General features: G+C 44.6%; 1 protein-coding gene across 7 annotated transcripts in view; it reads right to left on the minus strand.

Moving 5' to 3' along the window:
* The window catches only part of ZNF831 (zinc finger protein 831), a 93,668-nt gene that overhangs the window by 9,283 nt on the left and 60,455 nt on the right, over positions 1 to 23,930 (minus strand). For 6 of the 7 annotated variants that reach the window (XM_083146846.1, XM_083146848.1, XM_083146845.1 and 3 more), the window contains 2 exons: positions 8,093 to 8,193; positions 6,331 to 6,449 (listed from right to left, as the gene is read on the minus strand). In XM_083146846.1, coding sequence (XP_083002972.1) covers positions 6,331 to 6,449; positions 8,093 to 8,193 — 220 coding nt within the window. The remainder of the gene's footprint in view (positions 1 to 6,330; positions 6,450 to 8,092; positions 8,194 to 23,930) is intronic. The other variant, XM_083146847.1, reaches the window with a different exon arrangement.

The raw sequence follows: 23,930 nt of genomic DNA on the forward strand, positions 1-23,930 counted from the left end.
GTTGGAGATCTCATCTGTGGTTCTACTGCTTCCCAGATAAGTCAGGGGTTCTCCCTGCAGTCTACTTTTATATTGTGTATTATACCACCTCTGTGCATTGTTGCGCCAGTATTGTGTATTATACCACCTCTGTGCATTGTTGCGCCTGTACTGTGTATTATACCTCCTCTGTGCATTGTTGCGCCCCTATTGTTTATTGCACCACCTGTGCATTGTTACACTCAGGGGTTGTCACTCTGCATTTGGGTAGACTCTGGGGGTACCCCATCCTTTGTGTCCCTTTAGTTAGCTTTTCCTCTTGCCCTCTTCTATCCTTGGCAGACATGTTGTCCCACATAAGACCAGGTGCATCAAAGGCAGAGCTGGCATAACCAGCTCCGTCGAACTCGGCTGTTATTGGTGAAGCCTAGCACCGCATGTGTCCGTCAACTGCGAGGAGAGGCAATAGAGTTAGGAGTCAGGTTTGGCAGTACACTCCAGAGTCCTTACACTTGGTGGACTAAACACCCACCATCTCCTGTCCCCAGTGCTTCATTGGTTGGCAGGCTAGCTGTAACATAGATGTTTTATTCTAGAGCGTCCTTTCCCTTTAAAGTTTATTCCTCTTATCATAGGTTTGGCTGAGCAGCGAGGATTTTTTTGGCTCAGGAAAGTGCCCATTCCAACTTTTGATTGTGTGCTTAGCTCCCCAGTACAGTAAATAAATATTTTTTCTTGCTTTTTGTTTTTTATTCTCCCCCGTACCATTTTTCATACTCACCTGGCATCCATGGCATTCATTTTCAAAGGCATTCCTGGTCCCAATTATACATTGCTCAGGTTTCACCCGCGCAATGCATCATTGAGACCATGGATGCCTCCAAGGATGGAGGACATTTTTAGAGGGATATTTTCAGCAAATTTCATAAAGACGGTCAGACCCATTGGAATCTGTAAGGACCATGCACCCCCACAGCGCCGGCTCCCCCAAGCCTCCGCTTGGGCTGCAGTGCCATTGTTGCGCCACATCATATATGCTAAACATGAAATGTGTTAAAGGCAAAAGTATATTAAAATGTTCTGGATTTACATTAAAAATGTGTACTTAATCAAACAATCCAATATTACGATATATTAACATGAGAAGGAAGCACACTTGTAATTGAAAGCAAACTACCCTGAATACTACTCTATTAGAAAATTCTCCCAGACTCTCGAAAGAACAGGGCACCGGCCCAAATCCTGCCTACTTCCTTAGTAAAAATAGAAAGGAATGGTGGCTTTGCTAGAATGGGCAGAGACAGAATAATTAAAAATACGCTGCCACTCTCCCCACACTTGCCACATGGATATGCCCCTAGCTTGTGCCTAAATGTGTGAGTATGAAGTGAAGAGATTAACATGCAAAAAAGCATTCCATCTCCATTCTGTTCCACTTGTTGACAACGCTACTTATTAAGTTATCTAATGCACTAAACTTTCCCTTCTTTTGGCAGGTGGGGGCCATGTTTGGCTAACCCTGTCATTGCTTTGTCTGTCTTTCATTGAGGTAAATCATGAAGTACTTTACATAAATGAAGCATTGTAAAACTTAACCTACTGTTACAGGATTATGGTATGTGTGTCTATCTGACTGGAGAAAGGGACGCCATTTATATTATAACAGGTGTACAGCATAGTATGGTGTAGTAACTTATGACATCTATGAACTGCTGTAAGCCAATAATGATATATATAAAGGAATGCAGAACCCCACAAGAGCAATTTACCTTCTTCATCATTTAGACATCTCATGATCCAAGGAATCAGTAGTATCATTCTGTGAATGCATCGTAGGGATGAACATTCCTGACCTGCACGCTTCTTAAAAGGTGCTCAATCAAAGGTCATGACTAGTTCCTTGGCTGGTTATCAACAAACGGTTGTATAAGTGTAATCGGTTATATAAAAGCTACATAATGGCATTCCTAGGTTATAGTGAAGTCAAGGGGCAGTATTCAATGAAAAAAATTCGCGGTGCATGGCGAGAGATTTTTTCTCTCGCCATGCACTCGCCGTGTTCCGGAGGGCTCGCTGCCTCTCCTGCTCGCTCTATTCAACGTAGTTAAGACTCGCCGCCACTCGCGGCGAGTCTTAACCCCTGCAGCGGACGAGCGTCCGCGGCAGGGGGCTGACAGGGAGCCGTGGGACGGTGGCATCCAGGGAGATTAAAGTCTCCCTGGATGCCCCAGAACATATGTGGAGTGGAGGGGGCTCCCCGGGACCCAGGCAGCACAAGCTGCCCCCCCCTATAGCCAGGGGTGGACCCAGTATTCACTGCACCCGATCGTGCATATGTAATGATCGGATGCAGTGAATATATGAATATCTAATGAGCGGCTCGAGTGCTCCGGCCCCCTGCTGGCTACTCGGTGTACAAAAAAAAAAAAAAAAAATTTAAAAAATATATTTTTTTTTAAATTAAATATATATTCATGTGCTATAAGCACATGAATAAAAATAACATGCCCCTTCACAGAAAAAAAAAACTGATTTTTTGACAACAAAATTAAAAAAAAAAACCTTTTAGTTTAAAAGTTAGCTTTCCAGCTCTCCATGAAAAGATGGAGAATTGCTACACGGCGAGAGACGGCGAAAATCACTTAAAAAGACGGCGAATATTTCACATTGAATAGGCTTGCTCGCTTTTGGAGAGCAAAATTCTCCGTCCAAGGTGAAAAAAGCACAAATTCGCCATAAAACAGGGCGAATTTTTCTCATTGAATACAGCCCAAGGTGTAGCAACATCAAAAGACAAAAGTGGCAGTAAGAGAGCACACATCAGGGTGAGTGAGAGACAGTGCGTAACAAAAGTTCAGCTCCCCAAGGCCAAAGAAGTCCTGCAATTGATGATTCAAGCTATCTGTCTGCACACACAAGGACATATATGGGTATTAGCTATAAAAGGTCAATGTGTCATCACATATTGGCAGGTGACAGTGAGAAGTAACTTAATACTTTGCGATGAGTTGTGCTGGTACCTGGACAGATTTCTATCCATTATACTATTGGTTCATTTTGGTGAGGGATAAAAAGAATACCAACATTATTTATATATTCAAATAGCAATTAATACTGTACATGACAACTTTATTTTTATATGTTGTCGATGAGAACGACTAATGACAGGAATCTGGTGAAGTGTTTAAAAAGAAAGCATTTCTATACATTTAATGTTTTCCTCTTCTATACGACTTGACATTTTGGCACATGTTTCCATTCAAGAGTACAGACTGAAATGCTCACAGCTTCCTCCCTAGAAGCTGAACTCTTAAAAGCTATGAGTGACCTGAATAATGTCACGGACTGTAAATAATCAGATGATATGCCACAGGTGTCCACAATTGTAGATTGCGGTGGAAAACCACATATCACATTACACGGTTAGGTTACCATGGTGGAAGCTGATATCCTATGGTGAGACTACAGGTAACATCCTTGTGCTAACCGAAAACATAACTACCTCTAATACATTCAAGATGGCCGCTGAAATTAGATTTTTTTTTTTGCTCTGTACTTTTATTTACAACACATTTTACAGAAAAACTTGCATTGAATCTGTCGAGAGAAAAGTGGTTATTTAAACGGGTTATATTTTAATTGTATCCCTTTGTATGTAATCTCATCATGGGATTATTATACATAATAACTACTGCTCAGTTATATGAACCCATGGCCCTAGAGGTTTAGAGCCTATTAAATCACATACTTCACTGTAAGACATTATAAAGTGGTACACTGGAGGGTGGGGGGTCTATGTCTAGTTAAATCATTGAAATAGAAGAACAGATTTTCAAAGGTGGATGCTGGAGTTAAATGAGCAGGAGAAAAGCTATACCTAAATGATAAGTGAGGAACTGCATTGAGCTGATCACGGAGAAGCCTGGTTTTGATCGATTAGGGTAAAAATGGATTTAAGTTGCAGTAAGTCTATTAATGTCAAAATTACACGTTAGACTGTAGATGGGTGCTAAAAAGCTTATCTTAATAGGATCACAAAATTACTTAATGATTCAATAATATAATCCCAAAGTCAGACATGGATTTTCCTACCTTTACTACCACACACATTTCAATGCTAGACACTGAGAAAAGCTCATGGTGGGCCGGTAATACATCTACACGCTCACCCGAGGGTATAACAGAAACCCCACAAATAATATTTACATATGTATTGAGGGGGTACTCCCTATACAGTTACAAAGTTCATAGGTACATATTTCACTTGTGGGAGAGCAGCTAGTTACCAATTGTTCTTGTTGATTTTACACAATTTTGAAATTCAAATAATGGTTCGTATTAATTTAGGATCCAATCATGTTTTGTGGTCATAAAGTAAGTAACACAATAACCTTATCATTTTATGAGGTAGATGTATTGAAACTCATGTCGACCCTTTCATTTGTCGACCATTTTCACATCGACTTTTGTTTGTGTCGACATTTTGTCAATGGTGAACTAAAACATGTCGACAATTTCCATGTGTCAACCTATTGCCCGTCGAACGATAGTGGTTGATCTATTGACTGTCAACTTAATTACTGACCTATTGATCACTCCAGCTGTACTCTCCTTCCCATACTCTTTTAATTTTAAGCTCCTCCTCCTGTTTCATCCCTCTCAGCCAATTGGTACAGGTTAATGCTATGCCTACATATTGTAATTATGTACATTTAATATTCTATTATCTTGTGTTTTTTAGTGCAAATTAAGTTTATTGGTTTTTACTACAAGTACATTAAACAATCTTTGGTTTCAGTGTAGTTTGTTATAATACAGTCAAAATATCTGCATATCAAATTGTACCAGTATAATTTGAAATAAATTTGTAGAATGGAAATATAAGAGAGAGATTGAGAGAAAGAGAAAAGTGAGGGGAAAGGGGGTAGAAGAGGGAACACTCCGGGTCGCTCTAAGTGGGAATAGATCGAGTATACCACATACACATAGGCCATATGAAGAAAATAAACAAGTAAATAACAGAGGGGAAAAAGGAGTAGCAAGTCACAGGGAGGGGGAGGGTTTAAGAGGATTGGGACATCATGACATCTTTATAGGTCCTGGAGTCACGGAAGACTAGCCAGCAGGTCCAAGTATCCCTGAACTGGATGTGTCTGTCGTCTACTGAAGACAAAATGTCTTCCATATGCATATAGAAGTCTATTTTCTTAAACCAGTCCTTAATCATTGGAGGAGAGGAGGAGCGCCATCACACCGGTATGACCGACTTAGCAGCATTATTTAAGTGGCATAGCAGGGATTTTTTTGTATCTTGAGAGATACTCTGTGTTTTTTCTTTATTCTGCAAAGTGCTGCAAACATTTGTGTAATATTATAAATAAAGGATAATAATATTAATATAAAATTCGTTTTTTTTTCATGAAGTCCACAGTTCAGTACATTCATTCACAAATTCCACAATGAGGTGACACTGCCAGGTTTGTAGTACTTTGTTCTATAAGGCTAAGTTGGCAATGTCTGGTAGCTCAGTCTTAAATCAAGGATGAAATTAGTTTCCCATGAGTAATTCCATGTTTTATATATGGAATTCCCTTCACATGAGTCAATAAAATCTTCTGCACCATGGTAGGTTCCCCTACATCAAATAAACTTAGAGATCAGTAAAATTCTGCCCAGAGGAATGAGTCCGTTATTGCGCTTTCAGATATTTGTTAAAAAATGTTAAATAGAAACCATCCCTTCACATAAAACGCACAGACTCGTACACAGTTTGTGTCCTCCTGCTACCAATTTGCTGGTTTCCATAACAGAACGACAATATAGGAAATATTTTAAGTATTTTTCAACCCTGCTTAGAATACAGGTGGACTACAATAATATTTTAGAGATGCTGTTTGTTTTAGTCCTTTGAGGATACTAACATTTTGTCAACATACGAGATACTGTAAGTGATGTTCATTGAAATTTTCTTCTGCATAGACAGAGCCAAAGAGAAAATGTGCTGCCTTTTCAGTTTAGTGAATAAAGAATATATGTGTATATAACTATAGATGCTATGGGGAAGATGTAGATAGCAGTGATAAAGGACTGGAGGAGAAGTGAGCCAGAGGAGAAGTGGCCCATGGTAACCAATCAGCACTGAAGTAACATCTATAATTTGCCTAATATAAAATTATACATAGCAGCTGATAGGTTGCCATGGGTCACTGCTCCTTTGGCTGACTCCTCCTCCCTTATCACTGCTTCATACTTCTATCCCTAAAAGAGCAAGCCCCAAAGCACCCTTGAGTGCTAGGGTTGTAGAATATTGTAGAATTTTAGATATGGATAATATAAGGGATTAGTCGGTACCTGACTGAAGTTGTGAAGGACAACAGATCTTGTTATGTCTCTGGTCCAGGTGAAGGCTTCTTTTAGTCATGGGCTGGAAAACCTTGCAATGTGTACTTCCATGGGCACGGTCTTTACTCCTGTATTAGATAAACAACAATCACACACCACAAGGGTTATATCTTCTTACATCACTCACTACCCCAATAGAAAACAATAAAAAGACAGAAAAATGATCCAACCAAATAACAAAGTATAAATAGTATTACATATAATACAAAATGAATCAGTATATAAATAATTCCTAATGGACACAGAAAGCACAAACCTAAATACATGATGTTACGTAACTATTATCATTACCAGATGGATGTGGTATGGGCCCCTGATTTACTAGTACAGTTGTAGTGCTGAGAACAGCCAGCCAAGCACTATGTAATATGCAAGGTAATAGTAAAGAGGATAGGAAACAGACAAGACATAGGGCAAAAAACTAATTATATTCAAAATGAAAAAATAATCAAATTAAAAATAATAAATAATAATAAAACAATTATAATAATTGAATTACAATAAATACTAGAAGTAAAAAAAATACAGCATGTAAAGCAGCCATACACACCGTAGTCGTTACGGTCCTGTACACCACGTAGAAGCACTCCCACTACCCACCAGTATTTAGAACCTAGGTTAGAGTAAGTGCAGGGCTTCATGCCATACAAGATTTTACACATCCGGCAAGCCACCCACCTCACACTCCCTCCAAAAGGAGATGTACATTTTGGTCAGTGACCCGTACATAAAGTGCGGTTAATGAATTCAGTATATTATTTGTGTTTTGCTCTATGTCCAGTGTATGTCCTGGTATGCCATCATTAGGTAGACAGTGTCTAGGTCGACAGTCATTAGTAGTAGGTTCACACATGAAAAAGGAAGACATGCATTAGGACGACATGGTCAAAAGATTGACATGGTCAATGTGAAAAAGGTTGACATGAGTTTTTCATGTTTTTTTCTCTAAGGTTTATACTTTATATTTATGTGGAGGGGAGGCAAAGCACTGTGCCCGCGTGAGCCATGCTAGGGGACACTCGCATGGTGTCCATGTCAACCTATGTCAACATAGACACAAAAAAAACCCCTAAAAACTCATGTCGACCTTTTGTGTGTGCCAAATTTTGACCCAGTCAACCTTTTTCATGTGTCGACCGAAAGTGGACGACTAATGACTGTCGACCTAAAACTGGCCGACCTAACGTTCCTTACCTTATGTTCTAACCTCTTTACTATCACCTTCCATATTACATAGTGCTTGGTTGGCTGTTATCAGCACCACACCTGGGTAAAGTATAGTTGAAACCATTTATTATTATTATAATTTTATTTATTAGGCGCCGCAAGTGTTTCGCAGCGCCATACACAGGAACAGTACAGGGAGACAAAACTTGGCATAACATTGAATAAATTACAAAAATAGAGTACAAATAAAAACCGCCACAGTTCAATACACATTACTGCTTAAATATAAGTAGTGAGGACTCAATCAACATACAACTAGAGGCTTGAGGCCAATGATGGAGAAGAGTATGCGGACGAAGATGGTCACAGAGTGTTTGAGTATGGGAGAGCTGTGAGTGAAATATGAAGAGAAGAGGGCGTTGACCACAGGTGGGAAGAGGGCCCTGCTCGGAGGAGCGTACAATCTATCAACCATGATAGAGAAGAAATAGCCATATTAAAAAAAGAGATGGCACTAGCTGCATGCAGTTAGCTGGGGGCGCACCTTTTTACTTGCCTAGACTTTCTCTGTGCTCCCATCTTGCTGGATCTCTTGGCTAATGGCTGTAATTTACCAACATCTGCTTCTTTCATCTCAAATCCTTCCTGAATAAATTAAGAAACATAGTAAATGAGGTTACCACACTTTCAAACATTTGAGTGTTCCGGACTTGTGCATGCTGGTAGTGCACCTAAAAGTCAATGCCATCCGCTACAAACCCCATGCCATTGCCAAGTGGAAGGTGCAAGTGACTCCTGCTCACTCATTAACCTTCCCAACAGTCCCTGCAGTTGGGACAAAAGTCCACAGCGGATGTCACCAACCCCAGTGACCATAGGCGAATCTAGAATTATGGTAATGGGTGGTCCCAGATCTAGACATAATAACAGGGGGGCCTTTGCGCGGCGTAGCCGCGCGCCAAAAGGGGGCGTGGCCTCATGGGAAGGAGGCGTGGCGCACCACAAAAAGGGGTGTGGTATTACACTTTAGACCATACACAGTAATGCCCATTACACATTTTAGCAAACTCCGTAATACCAATTACACATAAAGCCACACGGCGTAATGCCAATTACACATAAGGCCACCCACCATAATGCCCATTACACATTGTGCCACACATCATGATGCCCATTACATACTGTATAACAAACCGTAATGCCCATTACATATTTGCCACATAATTGCTGCTTACCTACGTGCTCATTGCTAGGGGGTTCTTGCTTAATGGCACCATAGTACCCATTACACATGATGCAGCACACCATAGTACCCATTACACATGATGCCGCACACATAATGTCCCTTACACATGATGCCGCACACCATAGTACCCATTACACATGATGCCGCGCATCATAGTACCCATTACACATGATGCTGCACACATAATGCCCCTTACACATGATGCTGCACACATAATGCCCCTTACACATGATGCTGCACACCGTAATGCCCCTTACACATTAAGCCACACATTATGCGTAATGCCCCCACATACCGCCACTTGTAGCGTCCCTTAAGCAATGCCCCCAAAAGTGCCACTTACTGTAAATTTTTATATGAGCCTTCGCTGCTGCTGCAGGGAGAGATGGAGAGCGGTGCAGCTGCTTCTATGGGGAGAGGAGCAGAGCACAGCACAGAGCACGCTCCCACTCCCCTCCTGGTGTCCCCTCTAGCCGAGTGGACATTTGAAATACGGTGCGCGCTGTTGTAGTTGGGGAGCACGCCGGGCGCCAGCACCACATGATTAAAGGGGGGGGGCGGGCTGAGGTGAAAGCGGGGAGAAGAATTGGAGTGGAAGCTGCAGGGGGTGACAGTCATTGACAGCTGGGCAGAGAGCAGGGGGCTGCCCGGCTGTATTCAGAGCACTGCAGGTCACGGCTGTTTAAAATAATACCCCTTTCACAACAGAAAATGCAGGGATTTACCGGGAATATGGTCCCAGGATCATGCAGGGACATTCCCAGGCTGACCCCTTATACACCAGCCTAGTCCCTGCATTTTCTGGTGTGAGGGGGAGAGACAACCACTCCCCTATCCCTACCCCCCTTTATCCAACCAGCTATATCTTCGGAACCAACTGACCCATTTACATGAGACTAGTATCATATTGAAGAACTTAAGTTGACTTCAAATGATTTTGGTCCCGTGAAACTGGGCTGTTTGGTTCCAGAGAAATCTGCCCTCAAAGAACATAAACAATCATGAAATTACATTTAAGAAATGAAAAAAAAAAACGGTTTAACCTCAATATCCCTGGAACCAATAACCCATATGGATCCAGCCTGGTATCAGATTGAAGGCCCAGCGATTTGGGTTCGACTGAGATCAACCTCAAGCTTCAGTGATGCCGAAGGGGGAACTGGCAGCCGTTGAACTGGGTGGGGGTCGGAAATTAGCGCGTCCCATGTTATCCTATAGGAAAAACGTTCCAGCTTGGCCTGTCCGTATCTCCAGTTTCCAGGGAGCTAGAGACACGGGGCTGGGCTCGTTGGAAAGCCCCTTCCCTCAGCTACAAAATGAGCTAATGGGTGGTCCTGTGCACCCCCGGACCACCCCCTAGATTCGCCTATGCCAGTGACACCACTGGCATGAAGCTATTCCCAGTTCTCTGGGTAGATACTGTAGATGCAGCTTACTAGGTTGCAGTCATACTGCCCACTCTTCCTATTTAGGCGCTTATTTATTAATGAATTCTCTCCTTCATATATGCGGAAACTACTGTTCAATTATACAAATAAGAATCCCTTAAATGTACAAATAGGAAAGATCAGATATCTCATGCTTTTTTTCACTGAAGCCTTACCTATACTTTTTCTATGTGGACAATATTTAACAAGATCCGCAAAGATCCATCTTCCAATGGCATTAGACCAGTATCTACAATGGGTCTGTTCTGCCAGAGAGGGATTTTGTACTACCTCCCCGGTGAGAAGCAGAAGCTCTTGCAGGTCATTGCTGGATTTTCTGTACTGCACATACACAGTTGCAAAGCCCAGCATGTGTAGCAGGGGTCTGTAGATAGAAGAAACGTGATTGCGGATTCGGTGCTTCTTCCTGATTTCCAGACAGGGTTCTTACAGGAGCTTTTGTCCCCATGATTAAACTTATTGCGGCAAGAGTATTCGGGGCAGACCAAATAGTTTAAAATGCGGGGTCCAATAAACTAGAATATTATTGCCATTGCGCACCTCCGAATTGTCACAATTTTGGCCGCACAGTCTAGATGTGTGGACCACGAAAGTGGCACTGTTTTTATTCAAAACTAGTTCAGGGATGGTTGGTTTTTTGTCTGAATTTTGCATGTCTTAAGGCAGGGGTGGCCAAACCTGTCCTCAAGATCTACCAACGGTGCATGTTTTCCAGGCAACCTGTGGATCTATAGTAGGAATGAATGCAGCAGGTTTTAAATGTGACAGTTAGCAATGACTGCAGCTGTGCACCAGCTAGGTAACTTGGAAAACGTGGACCGTTGGTAGATCTCGAGGACCGGTTTGGCCACCCCTGTCTTAAGGGGTAGTTTTACATGGTTTCTACAATCTGTGGACAATTGAATGTTTGGAGGTATGCAGCGTGTATTTATGTTTATCGGCAAACTAGTTCATGATGTATTTGTGTTTAAGATTAGTTAAGACATAATAGGGGATATTTACTAAGATGTGTATTGTACTTCACATGTGACATTGCTATGGGCAATCAATCTGGCTCTGGACAGTAGGCAGTACCAGCCTTACATATGGGCTGCTGCAGACTGCGCCCTGCTCTGGCTCACGGCTTCTGCACTGTGGGAGGAGAGACACTGGGCCAGATTCTCTAAGCTTCAAAAGAGATAAAATGGAGAGTGATAAACAGCCAGCCAATCAGCTCCTACCTGCCATGTCACAGACTGTGTTTGAAAAATGTCAGACAGGAGCTGATTGGCTGGCTGTTTATCACTCTACATTTTATCACTTTTGAAGCTTAGAGAATCTGGCCCAGTGGACTATGAGGTAAAATGGTCATTCTATTGAAGATGGGATATTGCCCTTAGCAAACAATCAGATTTGCCTTCTTATTTATTTATCACCTTCTAAAATATAATATATAGAATCTGATTGGGTGCTATGGGCCATATCTGATCTAAAGGCCCCCATACAAATGCAGCGATTTGGCCGATTTTGCCCGTTTCTGGCAGATCGGGCCAAGATATCAGCCCAAATCGGATGCCTTTGATGTCCCCTCTGGTCTGATTCGTGGTCCCGTGCCCACTGGACCTGAGTCGGAGGTCAGATCCGTGTCGGATTCCCCTCCTGGCGGCAGGGAACAGGTGTCGCATGCAATACATCACGTGTGAAAGGACCGCATGCAATGTATTGCATACAATCCTGCCTCCCAGGCGGCTTGCAGGGGATTGGATGGGCCATACACTGCTGCGATACATGGCAGTAGTGTATGGCCATCTTTAGTATATTTACCCCTATGTCTTCGCCCCTAGTGCCATGGGAGCGCTTCTGATGCTTGGAGTATGTGTGAGATGCAATGATCTGCAGGCTCTTGAGCTGAATCAAAGTGAAACAGGAGCGATTAGTTATGTTACTTGGCTGAGTATTATCTTTTATATTTGGTTGATGAAGCAAATTGCTAATTATGCACATAAATGCTGTAATCAAATCATCTCTTTGTATTTATAGTTAGCTCCATCATGGTGTACTTGTGTTTGAGGTCATCTCATTTGTAAAATGCTTGTAGTTAGCTACTGTAGGTCATGGCATTCTTACAATTGTCGTCAGCTAGTTTGATGCATTTTCATTTAAGGCCTGTAAGGGCCATAATGTTATTGTATTTTAGTTAATTAAGAGCAGCATGTTTTATGTTAGTTTAATCACTATGCCCTTGCAATTTAGGTCAGAAAGATAACTGCGTATTTGTCTCAGAAGAAAAATGACAGGCTTACAGGATCTTAATATTTCAACAACCCCCCCCACACACACACACACACACACACACACAGACACACACAAAGACTGTGTTGCATCAAATTTGAAACACGTATAAAAGTACTAAAATCGCATCAGCACACATGACATTTATTGCCCTAAACATCTGTGATTAGTTAATAATACTAAACTTTGGAAAGAGACACTGAGATTATGTGAAAAACATACGTAATTACGGGTGTGGAATAGCTCACAGACAATGTCTAGCCAGATAGTCAATAGGTTGACACCAAAAGTTAGTAGTATTTGGTTTATTTATAAGGCGCGACAAAGTGTCAGCAGCGCCGTACATAGCAAACAAAAAAACGAATTCAAGGTAATGTACAGGGTGTGTTGATAAATTCAACATAAATAGGGGTATAGCTGGTAGAACTAAGATCAGCATCAGTTCTGAAGTAGGTGTCGAAATTGTCGAGGAGACTGAAGATGAAGTAGAGGAAGGGAAGAACAGGGCAGGAGCGCTGGTGAGGTAAAGAGGTAGGGTGAGTACGTGATGAAGGAGGGCCCTGCTCATAAGAGTTAACAGACTAAAAGAAGTGGGTGGACAAACAAAAAACAATAGGATAAGTAGGAACGGATTGGAACGGATGGAGGGGTAGGGAAGGCAGGATAGGAGGAGCAAAAGAGGTTAGGAGGAGGAGGGATAGGCTAGTCGGTAGAAGTGGGTTTTGAGGGAGCGCTTGAAGGAGGTAAGGGAATCAGAAAGACTGATGGGTGGCAAAAGGTTGTTCCAGTGCAGGGGGGCAGCACGAGAGAAGTCTTGGACACGGGAGTGGGAGAAGGTGATTAGGTGAGAGATCAGACGGCGGTCGGCGGCAGAGCGAAGAGGACGGGAGGGAGTGTGGCTAGAGATCAGTGAAGAGAGGTAAGGAGCGGTGGAGGAGGAGAGAGCCTTGTAGGTGGTGGTAAGGAGTTTAAAGAGAACTCGGAAAGGAATGGGGAGCCAGTGAAGAGATAGACAGAGGGGGGAAGCAGAGGCAGAGTGGCGGGAGAGGAAGATGAGCCTAGCAGCGGCGTTAATAATGGATTTGAGAGGGTCGAGGCGGGCGAGAGGTAGCCCGGAGAGAAGGATGTTGCAGTAGTCAAGGCGGAAGATGACAAGAGAGTGAATGAGAATTTTGGTCGTGTCAGTGGAGAGGAATGGTCTGATGCGCGAGATGTTGCGGAGGTGAAAGCGGCAAGACTGTGAGAGAGCACGAATGTGGGGGGTGAAAGAGAGGGAGGAGTCAATGATGACACCGATGCAGTGCGTTTGGTCGGTGGATGTGATCTCGGTTTCACCAATGCTGATGGAGATAGTGGGAGAAGAGGGGATGTTCTGGTATGGAAGATTAGAAGTTCAGTTTAGTTAGACATGCATACATTAAAGTTAGACAGTGAAAAAAGTAAGGACACAAGTAAAATCTTCACATGGAAAATCAATATGTGTACATGGACACCGTACCACGTCCCTTCGATGTGTTCCCCATGCTTCGGGCACGGTGCCTCGCTGCACTCGCCACACTATTCTTTTCTCTCTCCATGGTAAAGTATGAACAAGACGATTTAATTAAAAGTTGGTTGTCGGGAAATTGAGTGCGTTGGCATGTCTAACTAATGCATGTCTAACTATTTATCAATGTCTAATTGAGGAATGTCTAACATTTGTTGTCGGTCTATTGACTATCTGATTAGATATTGTCTATCAGCCATTTGGAACCCGTAATGACAGGGGAGCTACATCTGATGTACATATGTGTCCACATACACCTATCCTCAAATTGTGCCTCATAGCCTCATTTGGGCGTTACAAGTCCTGCCGAGGGGTGTTTTAGAGAGGAGGAGGTCCATGTGCATCTCCCCCTCTCTAGAGGAGGAGGCTCCGGAGGGCTAAGGGCGATGTAATAAAATACATTTTTTGTGTTTTAAATATCGGGTCCTGCTTCTCCGCAATAACATGGAGAAGCAGGCACCTGTAGCCCCTAAATGTATGATTCTTAACCCACGGATCAACAATTACAGACAGAGCCACTGTGGTAAGTGCCAGGGACACAATTATAGTCACAAAACCGAGAATTAATATATTAGCACATTTGGGGCGGAAAAAACATTTATTGTGCATGAGTGCAGCAAATGCAAATAACACTGCTTCATACATCTCTCCCTCAGACTCTAATGCGCAAACCCCCAGGAAAATGGCACAGCGCCCATCTATGCATTATGCTTAATCTTAACTTTTATATCAATTCCTTTGCATCAAAACTACCAATCCAGCGTGCCTAGCACACTAATAGAAACTCTATATGCAGCTATTGTCACGATCCGAGCTGTCAGACAGACTTTCCTACCGGCTAAGTGCCTCCGCAGGTTCAGCTTGCGGTCCAGACGTCATCTCTGCCGGCGTCCTGTCTCCCAGTGACAGTCCCCAGTGCACGGCAATCCACCTGTCCGCCGCCATTGCTCCCAGTATCCAGCATGGTGTGCACAAACACACTTTCCCGCCATAGCAGACATGGGGGCTGCCATGTTCTTCCCAGTCACATGTCTGTGCTGTCCAATCCTGTTGGTTCTGATCTCCCTGTCATACTTCCTCAGCCAATCCTGGCCACCCAGTGGGGATAAGTATGCTGGGAGCTCTCAGAACCATTGCTAGTGCTTCAGTTGTCTCCAGTGTATGGTCAGCTGTCCTTGTCTCTGTACAAGTGTATTCTCTGCTGGTGTTGTCTTCCATGCTGCAGTGTGTTCCAGGTTGTTCCATCTCCTGTGAAGTCCAGGTTATTCCATCGCCTGTGATCCTGCCTCTACAGCCCAGCGACCAAGCCTAGCTCCGGGACTCTGGTCCTTCCGATGCTCCAGCATCATCCACCATCGATGTTCCATCGTTAGTCCGATATTCCGGATCTCCTGCTTCCGTCCGTCATTCCGGACCCACAGTCATCTCCCGTCCGTCATTCCGGACCCACAGTCATCTGCCATATCCGATACCCGAATCCGATGTTTCCACATCATCATCGATAGTCCGATATTCCGGATCTCCAAGCCAAGCTTCCGTCCGTCATTCCGGACCCACAGTCAAGCTCAAGTTTTCCGTCCGTCATTCCGGACCCACAGTCTTCACATCCGATGTTCCACCATCGATCCCACATATCAACACATCTGTAAAGTATTGCAATCTGCATGAACTGTCATTTCTCCTGCATACTTTACTGTCTGTTAATATTACAACTATCTGCAAATAAACTCCGGTTGTATTTTACCTCTGACTGCTTATTGGCTCTGGGTGCACTGTCGCGCACTCCATGCGCAAGGGTCCTCTCCAACCTCCCCGGTCCAGGTCCCCACCAGAGGTCTCAGTCTCGTCGACTAAGCCCCCTGGTGTGACAGTAAGCACTAGCCAAATGGATCCAGCCGCAAACCAAGCATCTCCACCCAGCCCTGTACAGCAACTGGCTGTTCGCTTGGATCAGCAAGAGGCTGCGCAGAGCCAAGTGATTCATTGTCTGCAAGATCTGTCTTTCCGGCTGTATAAGCTACAGACCACTCTCAGTGGCCCTGAGCCTGTCAGAGAACTTTCAAGTCCAGTTCATCCTCCTGTAGTGGCTGCTGCACCTCGCCTTCATCTGTCTGTCCCCACCAAGTATGATGGGAACCCCAAGACCTGTCGAGGTTTTCTCAATCAGTGTGAGATTCACTTCGAGCTGCAACCCAGCAACTTCCCTACTGAAAGGGTCAAGATCGCCTACATCATCTCCCTCCTGTGTGGAGCAGCGTTAGAATGGGCGTCTCCCTTATGGGAAAGATCTGATGCCATCCTGTCCAATTACAAGGACTTCGTGTCAACATTCCGGCGTATCTTCGATGAGCCTGGGCGATCAGCATCTGCCTCCACTGAACTCCTCCGTCTCAGACAGGGATCCCACTCCGTCGGGCAATATCTGGTCCAGTTCCAGATTCTGGCGTCTGAACTCTCCTGGTGTGATGGGTCCTTATACGCAGCTTTCTGGCATGGCCTATCCGATCGTATTAAGGATAAACTCGCTACCAGAGACTTACCCTCAGGTCTAAGTGACCTTATTTCATTGTGTATCAAAGTAGACCTACGCTTCCGAGAAAGGGCTGTAGAATGTCACAAGAGCGCTCCAGTTAAAGTGCCAACTCCTCCACCTTCTTTACCCACTGCTCCCGCAGTCCATTCCAAAGAAGAACCAATGGAGATAAACCGCTTCCGTTTGTCTCCCGGAGAACGTCGACGTCGTCGGTTGGCACAGCTCTGCCTGTATTGTGCCGATCCTGCACATCAAATTTCTGCATGCCCAAAGCGTCAGGAAAACTCCTCCTCCTAGCCCGTCAAGGAGAGGGTAGGCTAGGAGTAATTAAGTCCTCTCCATCAGCAACTGATTGTGTCCTTCCAGTTTCCCTACAAGTTGGTCAGCATTTCAAGACTGTCTCCGCACTTCTTGATTCCGGTGCCGCTGGCAACTTCGTTACTGCAGAACTGGTCCGCAAGTGGGGGTTACCCACTGAAAGTCTTTCCAAGACTGTCTTCCTTACTGCTGTGGATGGCAGTAGGATTCCTGATGCGACAGTCTCCCGCAGAACTTTGCCACTTACAGTAAAAGTGGGAGTCCTGCACACTGAACTTTTGTCCTTCCTGGTTTTACCCCGAGCCACTCATGCTCTGGTTCTGGGTTTACCCTGGCTCCGTCTTCACAATCCTCGTCTTGATTGGAAGACATCTGAAATCCTTTCCTGTAGAGATGTGCACCGGACACTTTTTCGCGTTTTGGGTTTTGGGTTTTGGGTTCTGATTACCTTCAGGTTTTGGGTTCTAATGGGTTTTGCCAAAACACCCCCTAAAGGTTTTGGGTTTTGGGTTCTGATTTTTTTGAAAAAAGCATAAAAATGGTTAACATTGCATAATTTAGGTGTTTTTTTGCTCCTATGCTATTATTAACCCCATCAGCTTTCTTCTCCACTCATTTACAGTCTATTCTGAAGACCTCACACCTCACAATATTGTTTTTAGGCCAAAATGTTGCACCGAGGTAGCTGGATGACTATGATAAGCAAGACAAATGGGCGGCACAAACACGTGGCCCATCTAGGAGTGGCACTGCAGTGGCAGATAGAAAAACTAGGCCCCAAAGAGCACATTATTCAAAAGAAAAAAAGAGGTGCAAGATGGAATTGTCCAAGGGCCCTCCCACCCAAACTAGGCCCCAAAGAGCACATCATTCAAAAGACAAAAAAGAGGTGCAAGATGGAATTGTCCTACGGCACTCCCACCCAAACTAGGCCCCAAAGAGCACATTATTCAAAAGACAAAAAAGAGGTGCAAGATGGAAGTGTCCAAGGGCACTCCCACCCAAACTAGGCCCCAAAGAGCACATTATTCAAAAGACAAAAAAGAGGTGCAAGATGGAAGTGTCCAAGGGCACTCCCACCCAAACTAGGCCCCAAAGAGCACATTATTCAAAAGACAAAAAAGAGGTGCAAGATGGAATTGTCCTACGGCACTCCCACCCAAACTAGGCCCCAAAGAGCTCATTATTCAAAAGATAAAAAAGAGGTGCAAGATGGAAGTGTCCAAGGGCACTCCCACCCAAACTAGGCCCCAAAGAGCACATTATTCAAAAGACAAAAAAGAGGTGCAAGATGGAATTGTCCTACGGCACTCCCACCCAAACTAGGCCCCAAAGAGCACATTATTCAAAAGACAAAAAAGAGGTGCAAGATGGAATTGTCCTACGGCACTCCCACCCAAACTAGGCCCCAAAGAGCACATTATTCAAAAGACAAAAAAGAGGTGCAAGATGGAAGTGTCCAAGGGCACTCCCACCCAAACTAGGCCCCAAAGAGCACATTATTCAAAAGACAAAAAAGAGGTGCAAGATGGAATTGTCCTACGGCACTCCCACCCAAACTAGGCCCCAAAGAGCACATTATTCAAAAGACAAAAAAGAGGTGCAAGATGGAATTGTCCTTGGGCCCTCCCACCCACCCTTATGTTGTATAAACAGGACACGCACACTTTAACAAACCAATCATTTCAGCCACAGGGTCTGCCACACGACTGTGGCTGAAATGATTGGTTCGTTTGGGCCCCCACATCACAAGCTGCCATTTAATATGTCCCTGCACAAACTGGCTCTACAGAGGCAAAAGGTCGTCCTCATCCTCATCCAGCGATTCCTCACCACCATCAGTATCTTGTTCTTCCTCACCCTCACAGAGTATTAATTCGTCCCCGCTGGAATCCACCACCACAGGTTCCTGTGTACTTTGTGGACGCTGGTCTTTCTCGTAGAATTGATAATTCATTTTTATGAACATCATCTTCTCCACATTTTTTGGAAGCAACCTCCTACGCTTATTGCTGACAAGGTTCCCAGCTGCACTAAAAACTCTTTCGGAGTACACACTGGAGGAAGGGCAACTGAGGTAATATAGAGCCAGTTTGTACAGGGGCTTCCAAATTTCCTTTTTTTTCTGCCAGTACTGGTAAGGACTCTCTGACATGCCTACTTGGGTGCTGTCACCCATATAATCCTCCACCATTCTGTCAATGGTGATAGCATCATAGGCAGTGGAAGTAGACATGTCAGAAATTGTTGGAAGGTCCTTCAGCCCAGACCAAATGTCCAAACTTGGTCCTTTATCACCACCAGCGGGGGGTTTAGGAAATCGCAGTTGTTTCCTTGCAGAACCAGTTGCTGGAGAAAATGAAGGAGAAGGTGCTGCTGAGTCACTTTCCACTTCAGAAGATGACAGTTTTCTAACCAGCAGTTCTTTGCACTTCTGCAGGCTTGTGTCCGCCGGAAAGAGTGACACCACGTAGGCTTTAAACCGAGGATCGAGCACGGTGGCCAAAATGTACTCCTCTGATTTCAAAATTTGTACCACCCTCGAATCCTGGCAAAGCGTATGAAGGACTTCATCCACAAGTCCCACATGCTTAGAGGACTCGCTCCGTCTCAGCTCCTCCTTCACTTTCTCCAACTGTTTCTGCAAAAGCCTGATGAGGGGAATGACCTGACTCAAGCTGGCAGTGTCTGAACTGACTTCACGTGTGGCAAGTTCGAAGGGTTGGAGAATCTTGCACAACACTGAAATCATTCTCCACTGTGCTTGAGTCAGGTGCATACCCCCTCCTTTGCCTATGTCATAGGTGGATGTATAGGCTTGAATGGCCCTTTGCTGCTCCTCCATCCTCTGAAGCATATAGAGGGTTGAGTTCCACCGCGTTACGACCTCTTGCTTCAGCTGATGGAGGGGCAGGTTCAACAGTGTTTGCTGCCGCTCCAGTCTTTGGCATGCAGCCGCCGAATGACGAAAGTGGCCACAAATTTTTCGGGCCACCGAAAGAGTCCCCTGCACAGCTCTGTTGTCTCTTAGAAAACTCTGGACCACCAAATTTATCGTGTGAGCAAAACAGGGCACATGCTGGAATTTGCCCTGCTTTAATGCCCGCACGATATTGCAGGCATTGTCTGACACCACAAATCCCCAGGAGAGTCTAAGAGGGGTAAGCCATTGCCCAATGATTACCCTCAGTTTCTGTAAGAGGTTATCGGCGGTGTGCCTCTTACGGAAAGCGGTTACACACAACGTAGCCTGCCTAGGAAGGAGCTGGCATTTCCCAGGTCCTACTACTGGTGCTGCTGCTGTTGTTGCTGCTGGACAAGGTGATTCATCTACCCAGTGGGCTGTCACGGTCATGTAATCCCTAGTCTGCCCTTTTCCACTTGTCCACATGTCCGTTGTTAAGTGGACAGTGGGTATGACCGCATTTTTCAGGGCACTGAGAACACTTTTATGCACTTTACTGTACAGCTTCGGTATCGCCTGTCTAGCGAAGTGGAATCTTGACGGTATTTTGTAACGGGGACACACTAAGTCCATCAATCGTCTAAATCCTACTCCAGCAGTTATGGACACCGGAAGCACATCTAATACAATCAGATCTGCTAAGGCCTCAGTTACCCGCTTTGCCATTGGATGACTGCTGTCATACTTCATCTTCATGGCAAAGGACTGTTGGACAGTCAATTGCTTAGTGAAATAAGTGTTCCGACTTCCCCTCCGGGATGATGAATGACTCCCAGCAGCAACAGCAGCAGCGGCAGCAGTAGGAGGCGTAGCAATGCAGGATCCTCCAGAAGAATCCCGGATAGGAGAGGAGTCAGTCAGGCAAGTAACATGGCCTATAGGACTACTCCCAATCCTCATTGAGGAAGAAATTGACGAGGAGGGACTTTGCGGTGTAGTTGGGCACGTGGACACAACAGGACAAAGGGATTTAGTTGTCCCTGGACTGTGTACATTCTTAGCCACAGTTTCTGAACTAAACAGCAACTTATGAACGCTCTTCAAGTGACGTAGAAGGGAGGATGTCCCTAGGTGGGAAACGTCCTTACCCCTGCTTATTTGAGCTTTGCATAAGCTACATATGGCAAAACAATTGTTGGACGGTTTGGGATAAAAATAATTCCAGACCGAAGAGGTGGATTTATTGGTCTTCTGTCCAGGCATGGTGATGCCCTTTGGGATCTCACGGACAACAACTGTCTTGCCCGGTGCCTCATTTAAGCAAACCGCATCAGCATCGTCCTCCTCGTCAATTTCTCCCTCAGCACCAGCTTCATCAATATCCTCCTCCTGGTGTACAACACTGACACCTTCATTATCGACATCTGCAACTGCACTGTCTGTGATCCTTCCAGCACATGCAGAGGGTGTGCTGCGAATGCTGAAAGGAGCATCCTCTTCCCGTACAGTGATGGGAAGGTCAGGCATCGCAACCACCAACACCCTTGGACTCTCCACTGGGATTTGTGATACCATGTCTTCTTTGGAAGGCAGAGTTGTTTGCTGGATTTTTGTTGGTGACACCTTAAATCTCTTAAATTTTAAAGTGGGAGAAGGAGGAGGAGGAGGAGGAGGAGGAGGAGGACTTTGATCATCTTGTGAAGCTGAGCCACTAGTCATGAACATAGGCCATGGCCGTAGCCGTTCCTTGCCACTCCGCGTTGTAAATGGCACACTGGCAACTTTAAGTTTCTCCTCCAATGATTTGCTTTTTCTTTTTAAGGGCCTTTTACTCAACTTTGGCTTTTTGGATTTTACATGCCCTCTACTTTGACACTGGGCATCGGCCTTGGCAGACGACGTCGATGGCATTTCATCGCCTATGTCATGATGACTAGTGGCATCAGCTTCAGAAGCACGACGAAGTGGCTCCTCATCTTTTCCTTTTTTTTTATCCTCCATATTTTGGATATCTAACGGTAGGCAGCGGTGTCAGCAAACTGGATACCGAGATATCAGCTGGTTGTTGTCACTATCCAGTGACAACAGCAGCAAGATACAAAAGTGGATATATATCAGTAACACAACAAGTGGCGTCAGCAAACCAGAGTTATGTACTGCGATATCTAACGGTAGGCAGCGGTGGCAGCAAACTGGATACCGAGATATCAGCTGGTTGTTGTCACTAGCCAGTGACAACAGCAGCAAGACACAATATTTATTTTGTGGATAGTTACACTGGTAGGTAACACAACAAGTGGCGTCAGCAAACCGGAGTTATTTACTGCGATATATGTAACGGCAGCGGTGGCAGCAAACTGGATACCCAGATATCAGCTGGTTGTTGTCACTAGCCAGTGACAACAGCAGCAAGATACAATATTTATTTTGTGGATACACTGGTAGGTAACACAACAAGTGGCGTCAGCAAACCAGAGTTATTTACTGCGATATATGTAACGGCAGCAGTGGCAGCAAACTGGATACCCAGATATCAGCTGGTTGTTGTCACTAGCCAGTGACAACAGCAGCAAGATACAATATTTATTTTGTGGATAGTTACACTGGTAGGTAACACAACAGGTGGCGTCAGCAAACCGGAGTTATTTACTGCGATATATGTAACGGCAGCAGTGGCAGCAAACTGGATACCCAGATATCAGCTGGTTGTTGTCACTAGCCAGTGACAACAGCAGCAAGATACAATATTTATTTTGTGGATAGTTACACTGGTAGGTAACACAACAGGTGGCGTCAGCAAACCGGAGTTATTTACTGCGATATATGTAACGGCAGCGGTGGCAGCAAACTGGATACCCAGATATCAGCTGGTTGTTGTCACTAGCCAGTGACAACAGCAGCAAGATACAATATTTATTTTGTGGATAGTTACACTGGTAGGTAACACAACAGGTGGCGTCAGCAAACCGGAGTTATTTACTGCGATATATGTAACGGCAGCAGTGGCAGCAAACTGGATACCCAGATATCAGCTGGTTGTTGTCACTAGCCAGTGACAACAGCAGCAAGATACAATATTTATTTTGTGGATAGTTACACTGGTAGGTAACACAACAGGTGGCGTCAGCAAACCGGAGTTATTTACTGCGATATATGTAACGGCAGCAGTGGCAGCAAACTGGATACCCAGATATCAGCTGGTTGTTGTCACTAGCCAGTGACAACAGCAGCAAGATACAATATTTATTTTGTGGATAGTTACACTGGTAGGTAACACAACAGGTGGCGTCAGCAAACCGGAGTTATTTACTGCGATATATGTAACGGCAGCGGTGGCAGCAAACTGGATACCCAGATATCAGCTGGTTGTTGTCACTAGCCAGTGACAACAGCAGCAAGATACAATATTTATTTTGTGGATAGTTACACTGGTAGGTAACACAACAAGTGGCGTCAGCAAACCGGAGTTATTTACTGCGATATATGTAACGGCAGCAGTGGCAGCAAACTGGATACCCAGATATCAGCTGGTTGTTGTCACTAGCCAGTGACAACAGCAGCAAGATACAATATTTATTTTGTGGATAGTTACACTGGTAGGTAACACAACAAGTGGCGTCAGCAAACCGGAGTTATTTACTGCGATATATGTAACGGCAGCGGTGGCAGCAAACTGGATACCCAGATATCAGCTGGTTGTTGTCACTAGCCAGTGACAACAGCAGCAAGATACAATATTTATTTTGTGGATACACTGGTAGGTAACACAACAAGTGGCGTCAGCAAACCGGAGTTATTTACTGCGATATATGTAACGGCAGCAGTGGCAGCAAACTGGATACCCAGATATTAGCTGGTTGTTGTCACTAGCCAGTGACAACAGCAGCAAGATACAAAAGTGGATACACTGGTAGGTAACACAACAAGTGGCGTCAGCAAACCGGAGTTATTTACTGCGATATATGTAACGGCAGCAGTGGCAGCAAACTGGATACCCAGATATCAGCTGGTTGTTGTCACTAGCCAGTGACAACAGCAGCAAGATACAATATTTATTTTGTGGATAGTTACACTGGTAGGTAACACAACAGGTGGCGTCAGCAAACCGGAGTTAT

The sequence above is a fragment of the Crinia signifera genome, chromosome 6, assembly GCF_055691185.1.
Source record: "Crinia signifera chromosome 6, ASM5569118v1, whole genome shotgun sequence".
Lineage (NCBI taxonomy): Eukaryota > Metazoa > Chordata > Amphibia > Anura > Myobatrachidae > Crinia > Crinia signifera.